Source organism: Pelophylax lessonae (assembly GCF_965119305.1).
Source record: "Pelophylax lessonae genome assembly, chromosome: 1".
In the NCBI taxonomy this organism is placed as follows: domain Eukaryota; kingdom Metazoa; phylum Chordata; class Amphibia; order Anura; family Ranidae; genus Pelophylax; species Pelophylax lessonae.
Window position 1 is genome coordinate 329,971,419 of NC_138768.1, and position 26,662 is coordinate 329,998,080.

At 43.8% G+C, this 26,662-nt stretch overlaps 1 protein-coding gene across 3 annotated transcripts in view; it reads right to left on the minus strand.

Annotated features, from left to right (window-relative positions):
* Positions 1–461: 461 nt before the first annotated feature.
* Positions 462–26,662, minus strand: part of LOC309565489 (dehydrogenase/reductase SDR family member 4-like) — a gene marked incomplete at its 5' end in the record, with an annotated part of 43,310 nt that continues 17,109 nt past the window's right edge. For all 3 annotated transcript variants that reach the window (XM_082270458.1, XM_082270459.1, XM_082270457.1), the window contains 7 exons: positions 462–644; positions 8,794–8,849; positions 10,156–10,290; positions 10,377–10,428; positions 11,764–11,834; positions 13,096–13,197; positions 19,434–19,611. In XM_082270458.1, coding sequence (XP_082126584.1) covers positions 530–644; positions 8,794–8,849; positions 10,156–10,290; positions 10,377–10,428; positions 11,764–11,834; positions 13,096–13,197; positions 19,434–19,611 — 709 coding nt within the window. In that variant the 3' untranslated portion in view covers positions 462–529. The remainder of the gene's footprint in view (positions 645–8,793; positions 8,850–10,155; positions 10,291–10,376; positions 10,429–11,763; positions 11,835–13,095; positions 13,198–19,433; positions 19,612–26,662) is intronic.

The window sequence follows — 26,662 nt, forward strand, 5'->3', positions numbered from 1 at the left end:
GTATATGCTATATTATTTTTTCCCCACAAAAGCGGAGTTATCCTTTAAGCTATGTTCTGTTTTTTAAAGTGGTAGCTAAGCTCAGAGCTCCTTTTTTAAACTAAACCTTTATGTTAAAAAAAAAAAAGTCTAAACGCTTTTCTTCAAAGGTTTTATTAATAAGAAAATATATTTTTCTGAGGTGTGTCTGCCATAAATTTACAAAGGCCAACAATGGCAGCATTAGTAGGATGTGGGTGGGCAGCAGTACACATTAATCAGACTTAATTGACACTTTGTAAGTAAGCCTCGGTGACATAAATCAGCTTGTCACTTAATCACATACAGGCTGAACATGGCCTATTGATGTTTTTCTTCAATTCCATCAGTGCTACTGTATGAAGTGGCTCCACATTTTCAGGAAATTATTTTCACAATGCAATTACCAAGAGTCCAACTACATGATATAAAATGGACATGTAGCAAATTGTAATATTTATTGTATGGACACGACACGCTGAATGGTTCAACATAAGGATAAATTATTTTTTCATAGACGGGAGTGCCCTCCTCCAGCAACCACTACGGTCTCTCCAGTTATATATGAGGCCTCAGGAGAGCAGAGGAAAGACACTACTCCGGCACACTCTTCTGGCTCCCCGATCCTGCATTGTAAGAAATGGAATGTCGTTATTCTGTCACATAATGTTATCATTCATTATCTGCTGACTTATTGCTTTAACGTTTGGAAAACAAAAGTGAGTGTCAATAGATAAATATCTGTTTGTACACAAGATAATTGAATGATTTCTTTCTGAAGATGCACACTACCAATAATGAGAAAAATGCAAGGCAATGTCAGCATTACTCCCTCCAGCTGGTGCTACACAGTGCCAAGTTATCCCAGCTAAGGTGGTTGACATAACAAGTGTGACATAGCCTTCAGCAGATTCTCTGCTTCAATCATTTTATGCCATTCATAGTAAGACTATCTGTAACCAGCTAAACACATTTTATGGCAGTATTGCCCATAGCAGCTTTGGCTACAATTTTAAGCGCGGTACAGAATGTTACAGCAAGAATTTGTACTGCTATATTGTTTTCTGCATTAACCTCTATATTATAAAGCTGTGAACTTGAGATTTTGAATATAATTATACACAAATCCCAAATTCTACAAACACCCCTCTGTGTGTGTCTGTCATATTCTGACACTTAGAACTAGTAATAGGGCATTTGACTTGCCTCCTGTGTCCCCAAATGTGGCTTGTAACAGTTGGCTAATCACTTTCTTATGATGTACCCTTACTTGTCCATTCTTACCAAGGAGCTGGGATTCGGAGATTTATTGTGCTCATTATTCCTGACAGCAGACAGAATGGAGGAGGAGGTGGAGGAGGAGGAGAAGGGGAAAAAAAAAAACGAAGATGCAGAGCATTTCAAAACATGCTCAATTAATCTCTTAACACCATTGCCCATAAGGGTTTGCAGCCATGAGCATCAGTAGCCATTTTAGCCTTCAGTGTGGTCTTGGGTTTAGGGGTTCCTGGACACAACTGCCTCTGGGAATATTCCCCATGTGAATACCCATTTACACTTTACTGACCATTGGTAAATCTGGCTAGGGACACATTTCAATACCATTTCCAAAATCGCTCCTTTATAACTTAAACCGTTTGTTACCCCCCCCAAAAAAAAGGATCCCATTCCTATAAAGCTTGAATAACAGCATAGTGCTTGAGCTGTGTAATTTGGCCCTTTCTTCTATCACCTGAAATACCTGGCTGATCCTGCCTGGTTCTGCTCCCCACCCCCCCACCCCATAAACTGACCACGTTATATCTCGGCCCCTCCCTCTGTAGTACATACATCGGAGAAAGAGAGAGCGACGGGCAGTCAGGTAACCGCTGATCGGCAAGGAGAAATAAGGTATTTAGAAGAAGAATTTTTAAAAATGACATACACTGTATAGTACATGTTATCCTAGCAGAGGGGCTGGCAGTGAATGTGAGCACTGCCTTTACAACCCCTTTAAATACCAAAGGTATGTTAACTCCTTCCCACCTGAGAATACAAATACAGTTGGGGAAATAATTATTTGATCCCCTGAAAATGTTGTAAGTTTGCCCACCTACAAAGAAATGAAGGGTCTATAATTTTTATCATAGGTGTATTTTAATTGATAGTGATAGAAAATCAACCAAAAATCCAGAAAAAAACATGATACAAATGTTATAAATTGAGTTGCAGGTCAGTGAACAAAAAAAGTATTTGATCCCCAAGCAAACCATGACTTAGGACTTGGAGGAGAAACCCTAGTTGGTTACCAGGTTTGCACACATCTCAGGAGGGATTTTGGTCCACTTTTCTTTACAGATTTTCTCTAAATCCTTCAATTTCTTGGTTGTTGCTTGGCAATTCGAAGTTTCAGCTCCGTCCATAAATGTATTATAGGATAAAGGTCCAGAGACTGGCTAGGCCACTCCATTACCTTAATGTGCTTCTTCTTGAGCCACTCCTATGTTGCCTTGGCGGTATGTTTTTGGTCGTTGTCAATGACTCATTCCCGACCCATCTTCAGTGTTCTGGCTGAGGGGAAAAAGGTTCTCATCCAAGATTTTACAATAAATGGCCCTATTCATTGGGCCCTGAATGCGGCAAAGTCATCCTGTATCTTTAGCAAAGAAACAGCCTCTCTGCATGATGTTACCACCTCCGTGCTTGACTGTAGGGATGGCGTTTTCTTCCTCCAAACATGGTGAGTCGAGTTAATGCCAAAGAGCTCAATTTTGATCTCATCTGACCACAGCACTTTCTCCCAATCCTTCTCTGAATCATTTAGATCATTGGCAAACTTCAGACGGGCCTGTACATGTGCCTTCTTGAGGAGGGGGACCTTGCAGGCACTGCAGGATTTCATTCCATGGTAGCGTATTGTGTTACCAATGGTTTGATTGGTAACTGTGGTCCCAACTGCCTTGAGATCATTCCCAAGCTCTTCCCATGTAATTTTGGGCTGATCCTTCACTTTTCTCATGATCATTCTTACCCCATGAGGCAAAATCTTGCATGGAGCTCCAGGCCGAGGGCGATTGATGGTTATTTTGTATTTCTTCTATTTGTGAATAATCGTTCCAACAGTTGTCTCCTTTCCAAGATTCTTGATGATGGTCTTGTAGCCCATTCCAGCCTTGTGCAGGTCTAAAATCTTGTCCCTGATGTCCTTTGTCAGCACTTTGGTCTTGCCCATGATGATGAGGTTTGGATGGAAGAAAGAGATTCTGTGGACAGGTGACTTTTATACACATAACGAGTTGTTGTTAGGAGCACCTTCTTAAATTGACAGGACTAATCTGTGTACCACATGAGCACATACTGTAGCCAGTTTGAGGGAGCCAGAATTATTGTTGGTTGCTAGGAGATCAAATACTTATTTTACTCACTTAACTGCAACTAAATTTATAACATTTGTATCGTGTTTTTTTCTGGATTTTTGGTTGATATTGTCTCCATAATTTAAAATACAACTATAATAAAAAACTCTAGACCCTTCAATACTTTGTAAGTGGGCAAACTTACAAAATCTGCAGGGGATGAAATAATTATTTTCGCCACTGTATATGCAGCCTCAGGGAGCTGGACCTTTATTCGTGGGGCTGCATATACGTGCTGCTGTGTTTGTGCTGAGAGCGCACTGTACAGCACGCTCCCAGCACAAAGACCAAACTCTCACAAGAGCTACGGGTCTCATACTAACAATTGGGAACCAGGAGGCTTGGTTCCTGATCGCTGTGATAACCTCTAATGTGCGGTACACACTATAAGAAAATCGGGTGAAGGATCATCTGATTTTCCTCGTTTCACAGCAAATCGAAACCGATTAATGAAAATTTGTATGAAAATTCTTGTACGACAAAGGCTTTTTTTTTGTTGTTTATTATTTCTGATGATTTCTCATGCGCAACTTTTCTTTTCTGATCATTCTTGTAAGAAAATCGTATGGAAACGGTACACATTAAATGAAAACAATTTTGGAGTTTGCCCCTTCAAGAATTTTCGTACGAAAAGTTGTAATTGGCTGTCGAAACTTGTGTACACACTATACGAAAATCGTTCGAAAGTTCCTCAGGAACAAAGATGTTCACTCGATTTTCTTATAGTGTCTACGAGCCTTTACTGCCTATCATAGCGAACGGTCACTGTACAGCCTGCTGCTGTGTTTTTTCTCCTCTCCTCAAATTGTATCTCTTGCTCCTTGTTAAAGGAGAAAAGTGTAAACAAAGAAGAGTAAAGAAAAGTCAGGTGAGGCCAGTCCGGGGCCACTAAGATGACTGGAATCCCTTCTGCTTCAATCCTGCGTAGAAGTCTTGGCAGAAGCTTGAGAGCAGGTAAGGCGAAAATCAGACGATATTGACCCCATGGGGCCACCAGCGCATCTGTGGCGTCCGCCAGAGGATCCCGTGACCGAGCCACAAACCTCTGAACCTTTCTGTTGAGCTGAGACGCCAACAGATCAACCTTGGGGATGCCCCATCGGAAACACAACTGACCACTCCACTTGGTCCAACGCCTACCGACTGAGGTAATACGCCTGCCAGTTTTCCATCTCGGGAATGTGTACGGCGGAGAGGGCTGGAACAAATCGTTCTGCCCACCTTAGAATGCCAGCTACCTCCAGAGCCGCCAAGACACTTTTTGTGCCCCACTGGTGATTGACATAAACCATGGCCGTAGCATTGTCCGATTGAATGCGCACTGGACATCCCTGAAGATGATCCATCAAATGTTCAAGCACAGTCTGATCGCTTGGAGTACCAACACATTGATCAGTAGTCTGGACTCTTCCAGTGTCCAGACCCTCTAAGCAGAAATTTTGCAGAGCATGCCTCCCCAGCTGGACAGCCTGGCATCCATGGTGACTACTGTCCAATACAAGGGGAGGAAGGATTTGCCCAGCCGAACAATGAAGCCACTATATCAGGGACTCTTTCATTAACCCGACTCAGCCACATCTGATTGTCCAGAGACTGCAGATTCTTGTCCCATTTAGCCAGAATCTCCCTTGCAGGGACCTCGTATGGAACTGTGCAAGCGGAACCTCCTGGAAGGTTGACACCATCAGGCCGACCCCCTGCATGCAAGTCCGGAGGGATTACCATCTGCTAGACAGCAGGAGATTAATTACAGCCTGCAGTTTCTGTAGTTTGTCCAGAGAAAGAATCACTCTGGCCAAGGCCGAGTCCAGAGTCAGACCCAGATAGTCCAGCTTTGTGGACTGAACCAGAGCAGACTTCTGAAAATTCAGAATCCAGCCAAACACCCTCAAGCTCGTATGAGGATTTCCAGGTTTTCCACTGGAGCAGTAGGAGTCTCTGCTCGCAGAAGGAGGTCGTCCAAGAAGCCCAGTACCACGATCCCCCAATGGTGTAACAATGCTAGCACCGGGGCTAACACTTTCGTGAACACCCGAGGAGCAGAAGCGAGACCAAAGGGTAACGCCACAAACTGATAATGCTCCTCTCCCACGGCAAAGAGGAAGAAGAACTGGAGACCGACACATATTGGAATGTGAAGGTAAAAACTTCTGCACCCGCACAAAGCAGTTCAGCACCCTGAGGTCCAGAATTGGACACACCTTACCTTGCCTTCCTTCCTGGGGACTGTAAACAGGTTTGGGTAAAACCCATGAAAACGTTCTGAAGTCAGACCGGGACCATCACCCTTTAAAGTAAAAGGTCTTGCACCGCCCCAAAAAGAGCTTGTAGGCGGACCGGGGACAGTCGCACGTTGGAAGGAAGAACCTTACCGGAGGATAAGAATGAAACTTGATCTTGTAGCCGGACCGAATGATCTCGTGGACCCACCTGATTTGTACCAGGGGAGTCCACGGGTCTGGGAACCAGCGAAGAGGTCCCCCCCACCCCAGATACGGGTGAGGGCGCACCTTTCTGCTAAAGGGGCCTTGTCCGCGGGTCTGGAGAAGCCCGCTCTTGACTTGCCAGACCAAGTTCGCTTAGATCCTCTAGAGGAGGGCCCAAAGGGCTCCAATCCCTTGTCAGTCGACCCTGGGGGATGAAAAAACTCCTTATCAGCCGAGAAGGAGGGCCCATGTCTACGACGATGGTCCTTGCCCTTAGTAGCCTGCGGAAGAAAGGTACTCTTCCCCCCGTGAGACCTTTACCGATGTCATCCAGGGTAGCACCAAACAGCTGATCTAATTGAAAGGGAAGATCAGTCAAGGCCTTTTTAGAAGTCTGGCCTGAAGACCAGCATTCAATCCAAAAGACACGCTGAAGGACCACTGCAGAAACAGAAAGCCGAGCCACTACGGGAGCCGCATCCAAAGAGATATTGCAGATAAACTGCAGCCCCTGGACCAGCTGGTCCACCAGCTCAGCAAAGGCAGGTGGGAGCTACTACCCCTCCAGGTCATGGCGCAAAAGCCTAGCCAATTCGGTCAGAGTCTGCGACTCCAGGCCACTGGTGAATATCAGCTTAGGTGCCGAACCAGCCAGGGTGTACATGATGCGAACCACAGCCTCCGCCTTCCTGTCAGCCAGGTCTTTAAAGGCCAGGGACTCTTAATCTGGAAACCGGAGGGTCTACCACCAGTGGAAAGGTCCACTTCTTAAAAAAGGGACTCCTCATAGGGGTATCGCCTACCAAAATCCCTTAGGGACCCCAAGGGGGCGCTTTGGTCGTCCCCACTGTTTAGTGACAATTCTGTCAAAATCGGAGGGGGAAAGGGAACACCTTTTCCGCTTTGGATGGTTTGTGAATGCCAAAGGGAACCTGCGCTTCCGCCGCAGCTTCAGCTGCATCCCCCCATCTTTAAAGTCCCACGCACAGCTACAATCAGTGCATCCACCAGCGCCTTTTCATACGTGGTTGCAGAAGTGGAGGAATCCTCCTCACTATCTGAGGATTCAGGGCGCATGTTCGCAGACCCAGCAGTGCGGCCAAAATCCGATTCAGGATCTGATGAGACAGGGGAAGGCGGGGGGGGGGGGCGCTTTTTTCCAACCCGTCGTCAAAAAGTCAACTCCACCAGGGACAACAAGGACTCCAGGACTGCCTTCAGTGCATCGATCGATGGGACCTGGACTGCGCCACAGCCTCAGAGAGGGGATCGGGTAGGGAGATGTTCTCCAAAGACTCCATGAATCACCAGGGGGACCCCACAAAAAAGTGTAAAACACTGTTAAGGCACAACCCCCAACGCTCTGGCAGCCCATCCGGTTGTCAGCCACAGAGCACCAATCGATCCTCAGTAGAGAGGGAGAGGACCCCACCAGACTCACCACCCTGCAGAAACCAGGTAAATCTGAACTGCAGAATGGCGATCAGGAAACAACCGAGCTTGTTAATGGACATTTGCTCAAAATGTCAACTTAGCTATGCCAATATATAGAACATAAGAAAAGTCCCAAGTCCAGGCAAACATCACTAAAACTTTTGGTGGGTTTGAAATCGTAACAATCTATCCATCACTAGCTGTGGAGGGGGCAAGGCTAGGGTTATTCAGCCAGCTTTGCCAGGCAAGGTTGAATTTTTTGACCGAATTTCAATTGTTTTCTAAGGAGGATAGTAGACTTTTTTTTCTGCCAAGTGTCCTAATCCTCTAGGGGGCAGTATAACCCAATGGTTAAGAAGATCAGGAGCTGTGTCCATCAATGAACAAAAGAGAAAATTCTATTCTTTTTCCAACATTCCACTATGATCACTTTCAATCACTGGAATGCATGCCAGATCTGAATAGGAAGTAGGGAAAGCAGTTCTCAGTACATCAACAGTGAGAGCCATGGTTGATGCTGGCATGATTATATGTTTTTAAATGTGAGTACGCACTGTGGATGTTAAGTATATTTTATTAAAGAGTACTGCATTATGGTTTTCTCTTGTTTTTTATCTCTCGGAACATTGGAGAGGGAGTTGGAGAAAAAAATGGGCTTTAAAGTGGAGGAGGATTGTGGAAAGCCGCCTGATAAAAATAACAATTTTGGGAGCGCTTTGTGTGGATGAGGAGAAGGTGTTCTGTACATCCTGTGATGATCACTTGGGAGCACAAGAATGTTATAATTTCACAATTGAATGTATTTTGTTGGTGAAGATTGCACTGAAAGTGAAGAAAATACCTACTCTTCTTAATCAGCGCTTACAGGATGGACCAGATGAATTTTGACTGGCCAAGGCCACAATGCATTAACAGACCTTGCTCATGAATGTGCCTTTAAAAATACGTTTCTATACTGCCCAACCAATGAGATACAACAATCCATTGGAAGATTATAGCTTCAGAACCAATGTTTATATTCAACTGGTTGCTGTTGGCAATATCAACAATTCCTAATAAACACACTTTGATAAATGAGGTCGATGACGTCTGTTTTCACTTTGCCTGTTCAATGATATGGAAAGGTCTTAGGCATTATTAAGAGCAAAAACAATCAGCAAAAAAAAAACAGTAGAACTAGTGCATCTGATTGAGTCTAAAAGACCAAAACTTTAGTACCACTGTAATGCATTTGTAATTAACATTACATTGACTTGTACAAGCTTTATGTTTACAGATTATATATCACATTTCACACAATACACCTACACACTGTCCAGTCATGTGATTAGAATAGCATATATCACAACAAATAACACACACAAGACAGCATCATGTAGATACAAGGGGAAAAATAAATTGCTTGTACGATATCAATTAAATGTATGTGAAGTTTTGCTAAAAATGACTGATGTGCACTACTTCAGATTGAAATAAAAATATGGCCATGGCATTGTACATTTATATGCTGCAACGCTTACCTGCTAATACCTAGAGCGGTTGTTAGTTGATCCAAGCCAGACTTGTTTTGCCAAAGCTGTGGAGAAAAGGAAACATCTCAGTACCTACCCCAAGCATTTTAAAGTAGAACTATGGCCTCAGAATACAAAAACATTTGTGCTGCATTACTTATAATTATAAGTACATTCATGCTTAAAATTTTCTCTAAGGGCTTTTTTACATCAGGGGCGGTGCGGGAACACACACAAAAACATGCTGCCTTCTGCAGACTAATTCCTAATGGTACCCTATATGTATCTGGAAAACTTGCGTGCCTTCGTGGCTGCCAGAACATATGGCACCGCTATAGATCGTGCTTGCAGTACTTTTTGTGCATTCCCACACGTTTAGCAGAATATTGAAATTAATGTTCTGCGCCAAATGCACTGCGCAGAAATACACAAAAACAAGTGTGCTCGAACACACATTTATGGTGCGAACGACCCCTAAGTTCCAATGCACATTCACACAAATACCTGTTGATCCTTCTAGTGAAGTCTACCTAATGCAGCTTCCTGTCATAGAATGACAACAATGCTGCGCCAATAAATAACTCAGAGCAGCATTGTGATGCTCATGTAGGCTGTGGCTAATTTCACTACAATGAGAAACGTTGCAAGAGGTGTGGCTATCAGCGCTGTCACTGCTTATTCACAAGTGGCCAACTCTAGTGCTGCCAACAGCTCTGGATTAGAAATGGCAGTGACGGCAGGAAAAAGACCAAGTGGTCCATTGAGTCTGCCAAAAATAGCCCTGACCCGTACTACCATCTGGGAATACCATTTCCATGAAGGGGTGTACTTCAGCAAAAATGTTTAGGTAGGTGGTACGTGTCAAAATAACATCCCTATGAATGGCAGGACACTTGGAGAACTTGGCCGAAAGCATTACACCACCTCTGCCGGCTTGCCTTCCTTTTATACTGCATCCTGGTGCCATTTCTTCCCCAGTTAAGTGATGCACACACACAGCCATCCACGTGAGGTAAAATAAGAGTTGATTTACAGGCACCCTAACCAGTCTGCGGCTACGCAGCCCCATACACAACAAACTGTGATGCCTATTTTTTCTGCTTTCAACACATCAACTTCATGGACAACTTGCTGCCTAATATATCCCACCGACTACTGTTTCCACCATCTTATCGCTATATATTATTCATGCTTATTACAAGATGCTGTCAGTCATAGTTATATAACTAAGCATCAGAGTTAGAAAGTTATTTTGTGAAGAAAAGTTATTATGCAGTAGAATCCTTTAGAATAATCATGCTGTATATCAGACCCGTATAATCCAATAGCTTGCCCACTATTGCTACAAACTGCTTTAATATAGAGACTCACAGCTGAACTGAACTTGGTGCGAATGAGCCCTGGTGCAAGACAGTTCACTCGGATGTTTAGAGGTGACAACTCTGGTGCAAGAGCTTTGGTGAGGCCAAGAAGTGCAGTCTTACTGACGCTGTATGGGCCCAGAGCCTAGGAAAACATTAACAGAAACATAAGAATAAAACAGCAATACTGCAACACCAAAAAAAAGAATGCTAATAATAGTGTTTACTTACAGGAAAGGGTGTAAATCCAGCCACAGAAGAAACAATCACAATACTGCCACCTCTGTGGAAAGAAGAAAAGTTGCTGTAGAAAGATGCACAGAATCCTCGAACTTCAGTTTGTAAAGCCTGGCACACATGGGGGGAAATATTGGCCAGTTCAAAATAAACCAACCAAAAGTCGACCTGCGAGTACAGCAGCCTGTCCGACTTCTGTCAAACGGGCATGCTGGAAAAACAGCTACCAATCGGTATCCGATCAGCCCTCGCCAATGACTGCGAGTGCTGACTGGTGTATTATGGTGGGGGGGGGGGGGGGGAGGCGACGACAATCCCTGTGTCAGCACACAATAGCTCAGTGGGGAGTTCGCTGTACTAACATCACAGTGAGTTCCCCACGTGCTCCTCCATTTTTTTTCATTCAGCCCGCTGGTTTAAACAAAAAAAAAAAAAAACTGCCTGGGTGTACCAAGCTTTAAATTGAAATAATGAGTGCAGCGCTAATCAACATATACAAACTCATTGAAGAGTATACAAAACATATGGACATTGGTGAAATATTCCAATCCAAATACATATGAATTAAGTCCCAAGTGAAAAAATAGCATCCAAATTAGTAGACGTGATGGTGGATAGTGAAAACATCCCCACACCAACAAAGTAAAACTGAATGCGCTCACCGGAGGATATGAACCCAAATTACCATATAGTAAATGGGTCATAAAGAGCTGGTTATGGTAACAGGTATCTCCAACTGTCACTGGATCACCAGATGCTCAAAAAAGGGTGGCCGAGTAGTCTCAACAGAGGATGCCAGGGTTTCCCATAAGGTGTCACATATGCAGGGATAAACCAGACAATGCAGACATAGGGTAAAATTAATTTAAAATTAAATTTAATTTATTAAAAGGAAAGAAGTACACTTACAAACATCTGTAGACAGCGCACAAGAGATAAAATGGCAAAGGGCTGCTGCTTTAGTAACATGTTACACCCTGAATACATGTTACTGAAAGTTAACTTAGGCCAGCCATAGATGGTTCGAAGCTCAGCCGGTTCAGCAGGAACCGGCCAAGATTCGAACCCTGTATGGGCAGGCTGATCGATCAACATGGGTATAACCAGCCTGCCGGATTTTTATAGCCACTAGCAATAATCACTGTGTTCTCCCGGTGGGTGCGGCTTCCCTTGCTGGGAGAAGAGAATGGCTCCACGGGAGGGATTCCGCTGTCAACACAGAATTTTTGTCCAGCAACCTGTCTATGGCCGGCCTTAGTCTTTAAACGGCTTCCAGAGCGGGTATTTTGTCAGAGAGATGGAAAACATTGTAATGCCCCTCATAAGTATTTTCTGCTAAGAGGACAATACCCCACAGAACACCCTCTTCCCTGAGTCTCACCCTCTTTCCTGCATTTTGGGCACCACAAGTTTCACCAGAAGGAATGCAGCTTTAACATTTATATCTAAAATCTGAGAAGAAAATGAGTGTGAATTGTGTAACATAACAAGTACAGCAAAAATCATTTTCAAATAAAAACAAATTAGGTGTTTTATATTTAAGTTGGTGGATTTCTATTGAATATACTTTCTTCCTTCTGTGAATGTAAGTCATAGAGAAAACTCCAAAACTTACATGTTTTGACATATTTAGTGAAAAGAACAGGGGAAAAATAAATGACACCACACTCCAAGATATGTTTTGGGTCCTGATCCTACCCTAATGGGGAGATCGGTAACAGCCATCCAATGACTGCTCAGAGGGCAGCAAATACCTATTTTTGCTGTTATACCCTTCCCAGGTAATACGGCAGGTAATGTGGTCATAAAAAACTGGAACTATTAGTTCTGCTAATAAAGACATTTCTTATAACATTGAATTATAGATATTGGGCAGTCTCTCTCAGTCCCTTGTCCAGCACTTGATTATATTTATTGGCAGATAAAAAAAATGTTTTAAGGAAATAATGGTACACATGTGTCGAAAGGAGAAGAAGCAACCTCTGGTTAAGATGCAGCAAATAAAAACTGAAATTTTATAAAGAGGAGCCAATTGAGGGTGGTAATTTACTTCTCCTTTATGTAATACAGTTTGAAACTAGCTATTAAGTGTTAATCTAGTGGGTTTTCTGAGAGCAAAAGGCCACTAGTGCTAATTTAGTGAAACACTGCTAAGTCTGGTATCCACAGCAGCCAATCAGAGTTCATTTTGTACTGGTTTGACCTTAAAGAGGAAGTAAACCCTCCTCTGAACCTTGTACCTATAGGCAAGCTTATGATAAGCCTCACCTATAGGTACTGTAAATATCTCCTAAACATGCACCGTTTAGGAGATATTTACTTTGCATGCAGCCAGTGACATCACTGGCGCATGCACTCTGAAGGAACGGCCGCCCGTGCCATTCCTTCAGAGCCCTGTGCTATGAACGACTGCTCCCCCGTGACTGACATCAGGGCTCTGGCCAATCAGATGGCCAGAGGGCGCGAACCCGGAAGGTAGACCGCGTATAGATGGACGCCATGGATGCATACTAGCTCGTTATGCCTTTGTCTTTCAGTTTTTTGGGGTTTTTTGGGGAGGTTTACAACCTCTTTTTAATAAAGTGAATTGTGCCTTGGGGCATTTTATTTTGCTCTTTGCAATTACTTTGCACTGGTTATTGAAAAGGTCTATAGATGTAAAAATATGCAATGTGCTTTATTTAATTGTATATGGCTTTAGTTATTGTCTTACCTTTTCCCAAACCTCATCAGTAGAGTCCAAGATATTTCCAAAAAAAGGGTTAACTGCAGCATTAGAAACAAGAATATCAACCCCTCCAAACTTCTGGACAGCCTAGAAATCAAAATGTGTCATTAACACAGCATTGCCTTCAGAAAGCATTTCAGAATAAAAAAAATAAAGTCATGTAAACAATAATAACATTGTGTTAGATGTTTTCAGGTCTCCCACCTTGTTGCAGTTTATTTTGTGTGGTTTTATTATGTTTTCAAACTGTCAGGAATTAAATGTGCATTTGTAAATCAGAAATAACAGCAAAGGATTCTCAGGGCATTATGGGTTATCAGCTTGTCTAATTAAAACTTCATTCCCAGTCACTTCAGTGTCAATGAGGCATGTGACACTGCCGATGAGTCATCCACTTTGGTCTGTAAACTCATTTTCCTGATATGTGCCTGTTGTACCATATATCATATGAAAAAGAGAAAAAATTGTATTTTTCCTACAGCTTACCTGTAAAATCCGTTCCTTTGAGTACATCACGGGACACAGAGCAGCCATAATAATTACTATCTGGGTTATACGCCACCGATAGGTGGACACTGGCAACCAAAAGACAGGAAGTCCCCCTCTATATAGCCCCTCCCATACAGGAAGTACCTCAGTTTTGTAGCAAGCATCAGACATCCCAGACAAGAGGGGAGGGACCTCTGTGTCCCGTGATGTACTCCAAGAAAAGTATTTTAAAGGTAAGCTGTAGGAAAAATCCAGTTTTCTTTATCGTACATCACGGGACACAGAGCAGCCATAATAATTACTATCTGGGACATCCCAAAGCAATGCACTTGAGGGGAGGGGGAAACTAATACGAAAAACCGCCATCAGACCCAAAAGATAGCTGCCTGCAGCACACTGTGGCCAAATGTAGAATCCTCCTGGCTCCTAACATCCACCTGATGGAATATAGTGAACATATGTACTGAAGACCAAGTGGCGGCCCTGGAAATCTGAGCCATAGAAGCTTGATGGAGAACTGCCCAAGAAGCACCTACTCTCTGGTAGAGTGTGCCTTTACTGGAAAAGGTGGAACCTTCCCCTTTAAACCATATGCCTGGATAATGACCTGGTGAATCCACTGAGAAATTGTAGACCTAGATGTCGCCTGCCCTTTCCTGGGCCCTTCTGGCAGCACGAACAAAAGGTCGGTCTTCCAAATCTGAGGAGACATCTTCAAATAGACCTTAAATGCACGTACTACATCAGGAGAATGTAACTACTTTTTCTCTGCTGTTTGAGGATTTGGAAAGAAGGAAGCCAGTATAATAACCTGATTCAAATGAAAAGCGCACACCACCTTCATCCTTCATGTCTATGGATGCTAGAAATTCTCCTCCTTGCAGAGAGGCCATGACTGAGCGAATTGACTCCATTCGGAATGTGCGAATGTTTAAGAACTGGTTCAGAGCCTTGAGATCCAGAATAGGTCTCACATCTGCGTTTGGCTTGGGACGTCTGTAATCAATGGTTGAGACCTCAGATGGTCCAGAGCCAAAAAGAAGGATCTTCTTTTTAGAAGATCTGCAGGTATGTTTGACCTCACAAACCGAGGATGAGGAAACACCCGAAATTCTAGTTTGTACCCCTGCAAGACTGTGGAAATAACCCAGTTGTCCTGAATAATTTCCACCCAGGCCTCTGAGAACTGTAGCAGCCTTTCCCCCACCCGACTGAGTGGGGGCGTTCCTTCACAAATTTGATTTAGAGCTAGGCTTGGAAGGCCTCTGGGCCCAGGGTTTCTTCTGCCCTTGACCTGAAGGCTTGTGTCTAGATCCAGACGGCTGAGGCCGTCGAAACTACCTGGGATTAGAAGTACTGGGAATCTGAGTGTTAGACACCTTAAAAGAAGGACGTTTACTTCTCCTCTTAACTGGTAGAAGCACACTCTACCCCCCCCCCCCCCCCCCCGCCAAAAAAAATCTCTGTCCAGATAGTCAACAAATAGGCGCTCCCCATGAAAGAGAGCCAGCTAGCAATTCCTCAGACCAACTTTTTGCCACAGGATTCTGCGCATATGAACTGAACGAAGAGCAACCCGTGACATTTGCTGTATGGAGTCCTTAAGAGTATCTACTGCAAAATACAAAGCCAGAGGAAAATCTGCTAAATCTTCAGCAGACTCTCCCTGAGAAGGAACACCTGGACACCTGTTTAATACGGTCTTTTAAAGATTGTCAAACTCTTATAGCCGTCGCTGCCGCTTGTATTGCAGACCCTGCAATAGCGAAGGAAGCTTTTAGTGAAGATTACAATTTTTTACCAGCTGGATCTTTAAAAACCTGGGCATTATCTACAGGACAGGTTGCATTCCTATTTAAAGAACAAAATAGCAGCATCCACTGTAGGCATAGTCCATATTCTTGTGAATTTTTTCCTCCATAGGATACAACAAAGAAAACCTTTTCTGGGAGAAAAAAAATCCTATCAGGATGATCCCAATCAGCATATACTATCTGCTCTAAAAGCGGATGTAAGGAAAATTCCGGAGAATTTTGAGGAGTGCGCAACGAGCCTAATGAGGAAAAAAGAGACTTCAGAAATCTCTCTAAGGGAGGTAATTTAAATCCAGACCGAACCCTTTCAGTGAGAGACTGAATTAACAATCTCTGGGATTGAGAGGGCGAGAATGGCTCCTCAGACCCTGACTTCCCAGAAGTGGAATCCTCTGCTTGGCCTTCTTCTAAGCAATTTACAGCTACTTCTTCCACATCCTCTGCCCAATCCTGAACTAAAACAGGGGGGAGCCCCAGGTGAGGGGGATATATCATGTTTCCTCCCTCCTTGTGACACTGAAGCAATCATGCAAGCAATTTTTCTTTTAAGGCCGGCTAAAGCTGATACCAAATCGTCATTAATGTAGGCTGAGACAGAAGCATTAGATGTGGCTACTATGCCTGGCAACCGTAATGGCTCAGATTGGCCAGTGGCCTCTGGCATCTCAGGGGAAGTTATTACAGAGGATGCACGGCTAGGATCTTCCAATCCTGACGGCAGCACACTTGTGCCCCTTCCCGCTGTGTACCCCCACTCCTTTTCCGGGAAAACATTGCTCCAGACAAGAAAACTTGAGGTACTTACTTAAGTGTACTCAAAGCTTGTGCCAAGCTGTAACAGCTTATCACACAAAGCAGAGTTAGTTATCCCTAAGTTATAGAACCTGTCAGTTCCTGTAAACATCCCCCCACAGTCACTCATGCACCCAGCTGCGGCTGCTCTGTGTCCCATCCAGCTTCACACATAAGCTCACGCCGCTGGGAACGCTCCTCAAATGCTGCGCCATCTCCGCTCCTTACCATGTATGTGCAGTGTTCTACGTGCATGCCAACGCATCAGGGACACGCCCCCTTCCAGCTCCACGTGGACGCTTGTGCATGTAAATAGGCTGAACTTGCGTGCGCGATCTCCTGCCGCAAGGATGGCCACCAAAGGTGCTCTCTGAACCTAGAGCCACAGAGGGTAAGTGGATGTGTGGGCGGGATGTACAAAGTTCTGCTGTTCACCAAGCATCAGGGGGTTGAGAGCAGGAAAAAAGCATCCAAGGTATGCAGGCCACAGCTGAATACACATACTGCCTCTAGTGGAGACATAAAACATGGCACAATGTATCTGTTAAAGTAGAAGGTAATAGTGCATCATAATTAGTAAGTGAACTTATCTTTCCCGCCGCAGGATTCTGCCTATAACTAGAATCCAATCTTCACCCATTACAGTGGGTTTTGTCACTTGTCGACCTTTAAGGACCGGGTCAGCCTAATTTTTGAGGCCACTTCTTCGGACCTGTAGGGCACCCTGCCGGAATGCCTTTGGAGTTAGTCTTACCAAAGGTCCAGATCCCAGGGTCTAGCGCCCAAAAGGGTCACATTACAGGCAATACCTCGTTTCCCTTTATCAAGGCTCAGGTACCATCCTTTTAGTCTTCCACTTTCGGTTGGATCTGATTGCCAATCCCCTTGGATCCAGAGATCTTAACAGGGATTGTAGCATAATCTTTTTATTTTTTCTCTTTCTTTGATATGGAGAGCTTCGCCAACTCTGGCCATCACCTCTAAGACACTGGTGAAAAAACTGAGGTACTTCCTGTATGGGAGGGGTTGTATAGAGGGGGACTGCCTGTCCTTTGGTTGCCAGTGTCCATTCACCTATAGGTGGCGTATAATCCAGATAGTAAATAATATGGCTGCTCTGTGTCCCATAATGTACGATAAAGGTATTAATATGAATGGGTTGTTTTACAAGGTAAGGGTTCACATAAGCTTGAGATATTGGGAATTGCAAAGAGAGAAGTAAAGAGAATGCTGAAAACAAATCAGCCTGGTTTAGTTACTTGTGCCCCATTAATAGGCCAATTTTTTGCCTGCACACCTTTACATCATTCCCTAGATCACATGTCAAACACAAGACCAGAATCCAGCCCACCAAGCCATTTCTTGTGGCCCTTGCACCTAGGACTTTCTTTTTAGCTGGAACCCTGCATACACACCCCTAAATCTTGCACTCTGTACACATTGTACTAGGGATGCACCGAAATGAAATTCTTGGCCGAAGCCGAATAATAATAAAATGTTTGGCCGAAGGCCGAATACCGAACGCGGTGTTTCGCATTTTTTCCATTTATTTTGCCAATTTTTTGTCCTCTCTCTTGTCCTCTCGTGTCTCTCTCTCTCTCGTCCTCTCACTCTCTCTCTCTTGTCCTCTCATGTCTCTCTCTCTCTTGTCCTCTCACTCTCTCTCTCTTGTCCTCTCATGTCTCTCTCTCTCTCTCTCTTGTCCTCTCATGTCTCTCTCTCTCCCTAAATGTTACTGTAGGGAATGGGATTCAGTGCACACTGCAGCCTTGTACCATAGGGTTAATGTTAGTGACACTGTAGGGATTGGGAAGGATGCTGGGAATGGAAATCAGGAAGCATGCAGGCAGCCTTGTAAATTTTAATTGCAGATACAGGGCACTGGGCAGGTCAGGGTTAATGTGGTAACATCAATTACTCAGTGACAGTCAGTCAGTGTCAGTGTGGACTCGATCAGATTATACAGTGACACAGTCTCTCATAGTGGTGGTAGTAGGAGGCTGGAGGTGGACTAGTAGGAGCCTGGAAAGGAGCACAGCCGCATACATACATTACTCACTCGTGCACTGCAGCCCGCCCTACACATTCAGTGAGTCTTACTCTCCTCCCTAGTTTTTTCAATGGCACATTCAAGAAGCCAATCACGCCGTGAGTAGCGGCACAGCGGAACCAATCAGGTGTGCAGGCACGCGTGATTGGTTCGCTGTGCAGCTAATGAAGTGTCCCGGCTTCACGGAAGTCTGAGAGTCCTCCTGTCCTCCTCCGAGTCCCTTCCCCCTGTAAATATCGTGACCTCGGCGATATGAATATCGCCTACGGCCACAGAACGATAGTCGATATGATATTAGCCCTATTATTCGACACAAAATTATTCGGCCTTTTGACTTATTCGGCCGAACACCGAAAGTGCTATTTTTACTATTTTCGGCCGAATAATGTTCGGCCGCCGAACATTCGGTGCATCCCTACATTGTACCCCTGAACTCTGCACTTTGTACATAGCGCATCCCTGAACTCCGCACATAACAGACTCCTGGAATTTATTGCCCCTTTGTAAAGTTGTTGTAGTGTTGTAAAGTGAGGAAGGTTTTTTATTTTAATGCATCTATGCCTTCTATTTGTAGCAGCCCCCCAGCACCTCCTAATACTTACCTGTGCCCCCTCTCTGTTTAGTGATGTCCACCAGTCCCTCGGTCGTCCTGGCACTCTCCGTTCTGATTGGCTGAGATACAGCCGCGGTGCCATTGGCTCCTGTGGCTGTAAATCAAAGTCAGTGAGCCAATCAGGAGAGGGAGGGGGCAGATGGCTCTGAATGGACACACTGAGCTGCAGCTAGGCTCGGTGCCCCCATAGCAAGCTGCTTGCTGTGGGGGCATTCGCTAGGAGGGAGGGGCCAGGAGCAGGTACAAGGGACCTGAGAAGAGAAGGATCTGCGCTGCTCTGTGCAAAACCAACAGAGTAGGTAAGTATAACATGTTTGTTATTTTTTTTTTAAAGCAAGACTTTATAATCACTTTAAGATCCTCCCACTGTTTATGCAACCTGGCCACACTAATTCGATGTGATTCATCGGGGTTGGGGGGGGCATGGTTGGGTTACTGCACCTATTTTGAGAAAAAAAGCCCCGGATAAATTTATATAGTCATACAGATACAACGAGCCCTTTCAGGGCAACCCTAATGCTGATGCAGTGTGCAATGAAATATATAGATAATATAAAGCTCTTACTGTATTCACTAGTCTTTCTCGGTCCTCACTCCGACCCACATGGCAGACTGTTCCTTCAACATCTAGTCCTTGTTCTTTAAGTTCTCTCACAGCTTTATCAACATTTTGTTGCTTCCGGCTGCTAATCAGAACTCGTGCTCCATCCTGAGCAAGCTTCTGAGCAATGGCCAAACCAATCCTGCGTTGGAGGAGAAGGAGGCACTTCATGTCATTTGGTATAATATCTCAAGGTTTTTTATAAAGAGCAAATTCCACTTCAACACAAGAATGATGATTTTAGAATAGAATTTTCAGGAACACAAATATATTCATTAGGCCACTGCACTGACCCAACGTTTTTTTAAAACTACAACAAAACTGTACTAGAAAAACCTGCCATCAACTGATGCACGATGCTTAGGATATGATGCCTAAGATGGACTATTAGTTAAAGTAGGGGGCAATCATAGGAGTCACATAAATAATAATATGAGGGGTCTTCAAAAAGTGTCTGCACTTTTTATTTTCATTGGAAACGGTGAGGGTGGGAGGAGTAGTAGTTGGTCGTTTCTGACAGTGTCATGTGGCTAGTCTATCAGCCAAGCTGGCTGACCTTGAGTTTAGGATAGGAGTTTTCCCGCTGTGGTGAAGATGGCTGGGAAAGGTATAAGATAAAGTGGAAAACTTTTTGAAGAACCCTTGTAAATGTTTTCAGGATATCCTATCTATGCCCTCCTATTTATAAATTATATGGATCACTGGTGTTGATACTTTGGATGCATACACATATTAATTGGCCAAGAGTGGGTAATGGGCATCTTTAATCATACTTGGTATTAACCCTTTCACTTACGAGGATAGCTTTCCCTTCCTTTATGTCAGAACCGTTAAACCAATTTTGCTATTTTCCACATGAACATTACAGACTTAGATTCTTAGCAGAACATAATTCCATATCTCCTACATTTCTACAAGGCACCTTAAGGAGTTGCAAATATTTAGGATGGAAAAGACGTCAGGCATTCAGACCCTTTTGGTCTAAACTGGCAGATTTTGATACAATCCAGGATCATATGTATGAGATCCTCTTCCTCCTTTTGGCATTTACGGCACAATAGTATTATCCTGTTTACCTATTCTGAATAGCTTCTATGGTATGAAATATACTACGTGTTGTACTCTGTTGTATGAGCTTGTCAATGGCTTATATGACACTGGAATAACAGGAATTAGAGAATTCAGAGTTGTTAGGTTGCAGTTGCATGATAGTGGAATACCAGATATAAGTTTTGCATAACTGGGAGGGAGTAACATGTTTTCAGTAGAAGTTTGTAATGTCACATTCAATAAACCAAATTGTCCAGTGGCTATAGGTATTTGAAGTATAAAGCATCAGTAAACAAAGGCCTATTGCGTATTGCCGATATGTGTGATCATAGGGGGATGTTCACTAAACAAACTTTGATTGACAAATTTCAAATGCCTGTGTCTGAATATTATAGGTATTCTCAACTAGCACACTTTTTTAATACACTGAAACGCAAATCAGATCTCGCCTGTAGGACTCAGATGGAATATTCATGTGATAAATTGACAAACTTAGAGGTCATATATCAGAAATATGTTATCCTTACGACATCTGAGACAAAGAAACGGGGTTACATGGAGAAATGGGAAGCTGACCTGAATGAATCATTAGAGTTGGAAGATTGGCATAAATTAGCGCATAACGCCTCCAGGGCCCTAATCAATACATCTATCATCGAGGCAAATTATAAGGTTCTTCTATGGTGGTACATGGTCCCAGCCAGACTGGCCTCTTATGTCTTGGGGGCTTCTCAGCTCTGCTTCCGTGGATGTGGTCAGAGGGGAACAGCATTCCACATTTGGTGGCAATGCCCCAAAGTGAGACGGTACAGGATTAGGGTGTACAATTTTGTCTACTCCTTGACCCAGGTAAACTTGCAAAAATCCCGAAAAAAGGCATTGCTGGGAGACATGGTGGAGGGCGCCCTGAGACATGCAAGGCTTCTAATCAGATTCATATTTGTGGTAGCAAGAATAGTGATTGCGAGGTCGTAGAAATCAGCTGTTATACCCTTCGAATTGCTTAAGGCAAAATTATCTTGGATAATGATCAATGAACGCCTTTCAGTCATACTAAATGATAAAGTGAGGCTTTTTAAAAAGGTTTGGAGCCAGTGGATTGCATATCTGGAAGGGGACCGCCGAGCTGGACCATTGCAGGCCACATAGGTGGGCCTTCTCCAAGCACGCTGGTAATGTAATGTATCTTACATTGTATACTCTAATCAAATTTGACCTGAAGTATTTTCACCTACTCTACACTATCATATTTTCCCACGCCATTTCTCACCATTTCCTCTACCCCTCCTTCACTATTACTTTGTTTAGGTTGGTCTTTCCCGACGTAATCTCTTTGGTATTCCCTTTGTGGTTTAAGTTTATTTTGAAAAATAAAGAATGCCTCGGTTGACGGGGTGGGAACAGGGGGAAAATTGACCATAACGCTTACTAATGCTAATCCCCATCCAAGTCAACCCATATATGTTCCTTCAGAGCTACTGACATTGTTTTGTCGTATGATAAGTCATGTTCATTTATCACATTGTCTGTACAATATTGTTAATTTGTTTTCCCATACTGAATGTTCAATAAAAACACTGAAAGAGGAGTATAAAGCATCAGGAACAACTACCCTGATCAAACATTTAGGTATTTTAGGCCAACTACAGCGCATACAATAATATCTGGGTTGTCAGTCAAGGGGTTCTGCCATGAAGACGTTACTGGGCAAGGAAGACTGAGCTCAGTTTAAGATCTTTTAGAGGCATGTTGAGTATAGAAGTAAGGAACAATATTCTCCTGTATTTAAGAGTAGACAGCGTCTTATACTAGGTAACTAAAACTGTCTCAGTGACTGTGGAAACATCCACCAATGGTTATACAGTGGTTGAAAGGCCCAGTAATAAATATGCAGATTGGGTAATGCCAAACCATCCTGTGAAATTGGCAGTTGTAACAGTGAGAATAAGGGGGGTGGGGGAAGCTGAACCCTAAAGAAGTGAGGTAAATTGAAAGGTCAATCCCTTGAAACTTGCTTTTAGGTAGGTAGAAAAGGGAGTTGGAAGGTACAGGTCAGAGGAAGGCCATCTTAAACAAATTTATTTTACATAGGTTAAAAGGCAATTTGTTCCATAAAAGGTATTCTGTCTCTTAACCTCTTGACCTCTGGAAGATTTATCCCCCTTCATGACGAGGCCATTTCTGCGATATAGCACTGCGTTAAGTTAACTGACAATTACGCAGCCGTGTGACACTGTACCCAAACAAAATGTACTGTATGTCCTTTTTTTCCAACAAATAGAGCTTTGTTTTGATGGTATTTGATCACCTCTGCGGTTTTTATTTTTTACTCTATAAACAGAAAAAAAAAACAACAAAAAGACCAAGGGCTCTTTCACACGGACGTCCGTAAATCACCCCATCCGTTTGCGGGTGATATGACCATCCGCTGACATCCGATTTTTGTCCTTTCAGTTCTGTTCCATTATTTTGAACGGAACAGAACCCTATTTTTGTTCCGTTTAAAAAACGGAACGGACGCAAAATCGGATGTCAGCGGTGTCATACGCTGACATCCGCAATCCCCATAGACATACATTATGTCCGTATATCAGCCGCAAACGGATGGGATGATATGCGGACATACGGAGTGGATGACACAAGTGTCATCCGTATCCTTGAAAAAAAAAAGGGCTGGAGCAGATCGCAATACGGTCCGCTCCGTGTGAAAGAGCCCCAGCACTTTTGAAAAAATATAAAAATAATATTTTTTTACTTTCTGCTATAAAACATATCCAATACAAAAAAAAAATTAGGCTAATATGTATTCTGCTACATGATTTTGGTAAAAAAAAATTCCCAATAGGGTTATATTGATTGGTTTACGCAAACACTCTAGCATCTACAAACCATGGGATGTATTTATGGAATTTTTTGTATTTATATTTTTTATACTAGTAATGGCAGCGGTCGGCGACTTATAGCGGGACTGCGTTATTACGGTGGACTCTTGACACTTTGCGGAAACCAGTGACACTAATACAGTGATCAGTGCTAAACATATGCACTGTCACTGTACTAATGACAGTGGCTGGGAAGGGGTTAAACACCCAGGGCGATTAAAGGGTTAACTGTGTGCCTAGTGTTTTTGTGTACACAGTGCGGTGCTTTCACTAGGGAAAGAGACGGATTCTAGTCTCTACTTTCCAGAGACACAGGATCAGCCCCCTCACCCCCATCAGAACTGAGATATGCCTTGTTTACATAGACATATCTCAGTTTTCTGTGTTTTACTAACGATCGGCGGGTGCCGGAGGAACTCGAGTCCCCTAAACAGATAAGCTTCTGCTGTGAATTATGACAGCAGAAGCAGCCTGCCGGTAGAGCACACGCCCCCCTGCAAACGGAAATGCAAAATCATATATACGGGATTGTGCCCACAGCTGCCGCCCTGTAGCAGTAAAAGTGCTATAGGGCGGTCAGGAAGTGGTTAAAGTTGTTGTAAGGGGATTCAAGTTGTTTTGTATGTATTTGAATAATGGCAGTTGAACTCCTACCAAAGTGTGCAGGCAATATCAAGGCCCAAATCTGTGCTGTCGTCAGCATTGAATACAGTAGATTTTCCCCAATATACCATAAAAATCTGAGTATGTGCCAAGGGCGCCAGGGGCTTTGATAAAATCCAGAAATAAATGTAGGGAACACTGAAGGTAAGCCAAATATATCAGCATATCGTTAGTATGAGTGACACTTGCTTCTTAGAAGAGCCAATACCGAGTGGGGTCTTCCTGATCAGCTCTGAAAGCGGCAAATTGGCTAGAGGAAATAAACAAAAAGGGAGACAAGGGACAGCCCAGTAGGGAATATTGCATTTAATCTCGGGCTCATATTCTAGCTAAGATTTTTGTGTCAGAGTTAATAATTGATACTGTCCTAAAAGATTCACATTTTAAAGGATCTTTTGGAAATGTACATATTAAGATTAGGGCTTTGCGCATCTAAGGTGGGAAGATACCTATTTTATATACATGTTCAAAGAGATCAAGTAGATGAGAGGCTAATTCTGTGTTTAGAAGTACCATGCCATTCCACTGAATATCTATCAAAGACCAGGGTTTTATGCTTCAGAAATGAGGATACAGTCAATATACAAGTGCCACATATTTCTGTGATATTACTTGTGATTAGGTAACTTCATCATCGGTTATAAATTCTGGGGTCCAGCCAATGATCAGTCTCACTAGTGTAGAGAAGAAATGTTTTCCCCCAGGTCAACAATTCTCACTTTAGCTGGGTAGAGCATGCTATAGGCTGTATCTAGTTCTGGGAGCATTATCTTGATTGTAGAAAAAAGCAGTTCTTTGTTTTTGAGTGGTAGCCTAGAAACCAGGGTAGATAGTGATGGTATTTCCATTATCACATACATTCTGCTTTTTATTGGCTTTAAAATTGTGACTTTACCTTTGTAACATATTGGGCTCTTTCGAATGTGAACAGGTTAGAGAAGGATCGTTCACCCAGTTTCCCTAAGTCCGTTTTCAATAAAGGATATACAATTTCTCCCTTCTGCACCTTTATGGGGTCTAGTAAGTCACAGAGTTTTTCAGACAGTAAAGTGTTGTTTGGTGACTTTGAGATCATAAAATGGACTTTGGTCCTCAGATCACCAATTCATTGCACAGTTTCTATTGTGTTTGAAGAAGGAAATATCAAACTCTACAGTTTATGTTTCTGAATGAGGGATATTTAACACTTATGGATGACCCCCATTATCTAGGAGAGTGAAGGCTCTGTTGTTGTGTCTGAGTACCTTTTGATACACAATTTTCTCTCTGCTGAAGGACAACAGGCGAGTATGGTGCCAAGATTTGCGTCTCTGGTGAAAATAATAGCACTGGGTTGCATGTGCTTACGGCGTGGGCACCATCTTTTTCTGTTTCAGGGGCAAATTCAGCAAGGCAGCATTGTGTTGCCCTATTTCCACCATGCAGCTGATGCAGGAAGGATGGACAAGTGGAGGGAGTTGAGTAGAGCTCTTTTAGAACGTTGCCTCCACCCTGGAAGTCGGACAAGTCCTCATGACATACTACTTATAGTTCTTTTTTTTGCAGACATCAAAGGTATAAACAGGCCCAGATGTCTCCTCTGTGTACTGTAGAAAAACATTCATGATTTCTTCCTCACCCTGCATTGCACTTACACTGAACCCTGACAGAGTACTTGTGGGTTTATCCACAGCCAAAAGGAGATCAGTGAACAACAATACAGAGCCAGGCCCGTCGCGTCAAGGCAGGCAAAACAAGCAATTGCCTGGGGCCCTGAGCTGGCCTGGGGCCCCAAGACCCAAGACACAGACTGACATTATCCCAAAAACCCAAAACACAAACGCCGTGGTCGCGTGCCGCGCCTCACACACACAGGCCGGCCTCACACACAGGCGGCCTGTTACAGGCCGGCGGGCGGGCGCACAGCGGAGGAGCGGCATGGCGTCACGCGGCGCCGGCTGGCTAGGGGTAGAGTGCGCGGCGGCGCGCATCTGCGCAGTGCGCACCAGCCCTGCCCCAGCCTAGGCGGCCTAAAGTGCGCGCGGGAGTGGCGCCACCCCACCAGGCCCGCGAACTTCGCCAGAGAGAGACACACCACGAGTCATCACATCCTCCTCACACACGTGGACCAGACCAGGCCAGCGACAGGTATGATCACACTGTCTGACAGCCTGTCACTCCATTTTTTCGTGCAAAAATTGGACCAATTGGGAACAATACCTACCTGTTAACAGACAGCTGGATAGTCCCATAGCATAAGAAAAAAGTCCCCCTGGTATCATCTAGGGCACATGGTGGGGGAACGGGAGGGGCGATAATATCTGGCAACTTGTTGTATAGGGGTCACTTAAGTTTAATGAAAAATATAAAGCCTAGCTGTATAAGATGATCAGAGATCTTAGTGTATACCAGTCTGCCTTGCCTTCTACTGCCCTCCTTTATAGCCCTCCACGTGTGCGGGGGGGGGGCCTCCATGTCCATTTTGCTTGGGGCCCCCAAATTCCTTCAAACGGCCCTGTACAGAGCGGATGGAAAGCTGGGGGAAGTCAGCGCATGGACAGAAAAATATTTGTAGTTATGAGGTGTAATTGGGGGGCTCTGCAGCTGTCCATCATTTTT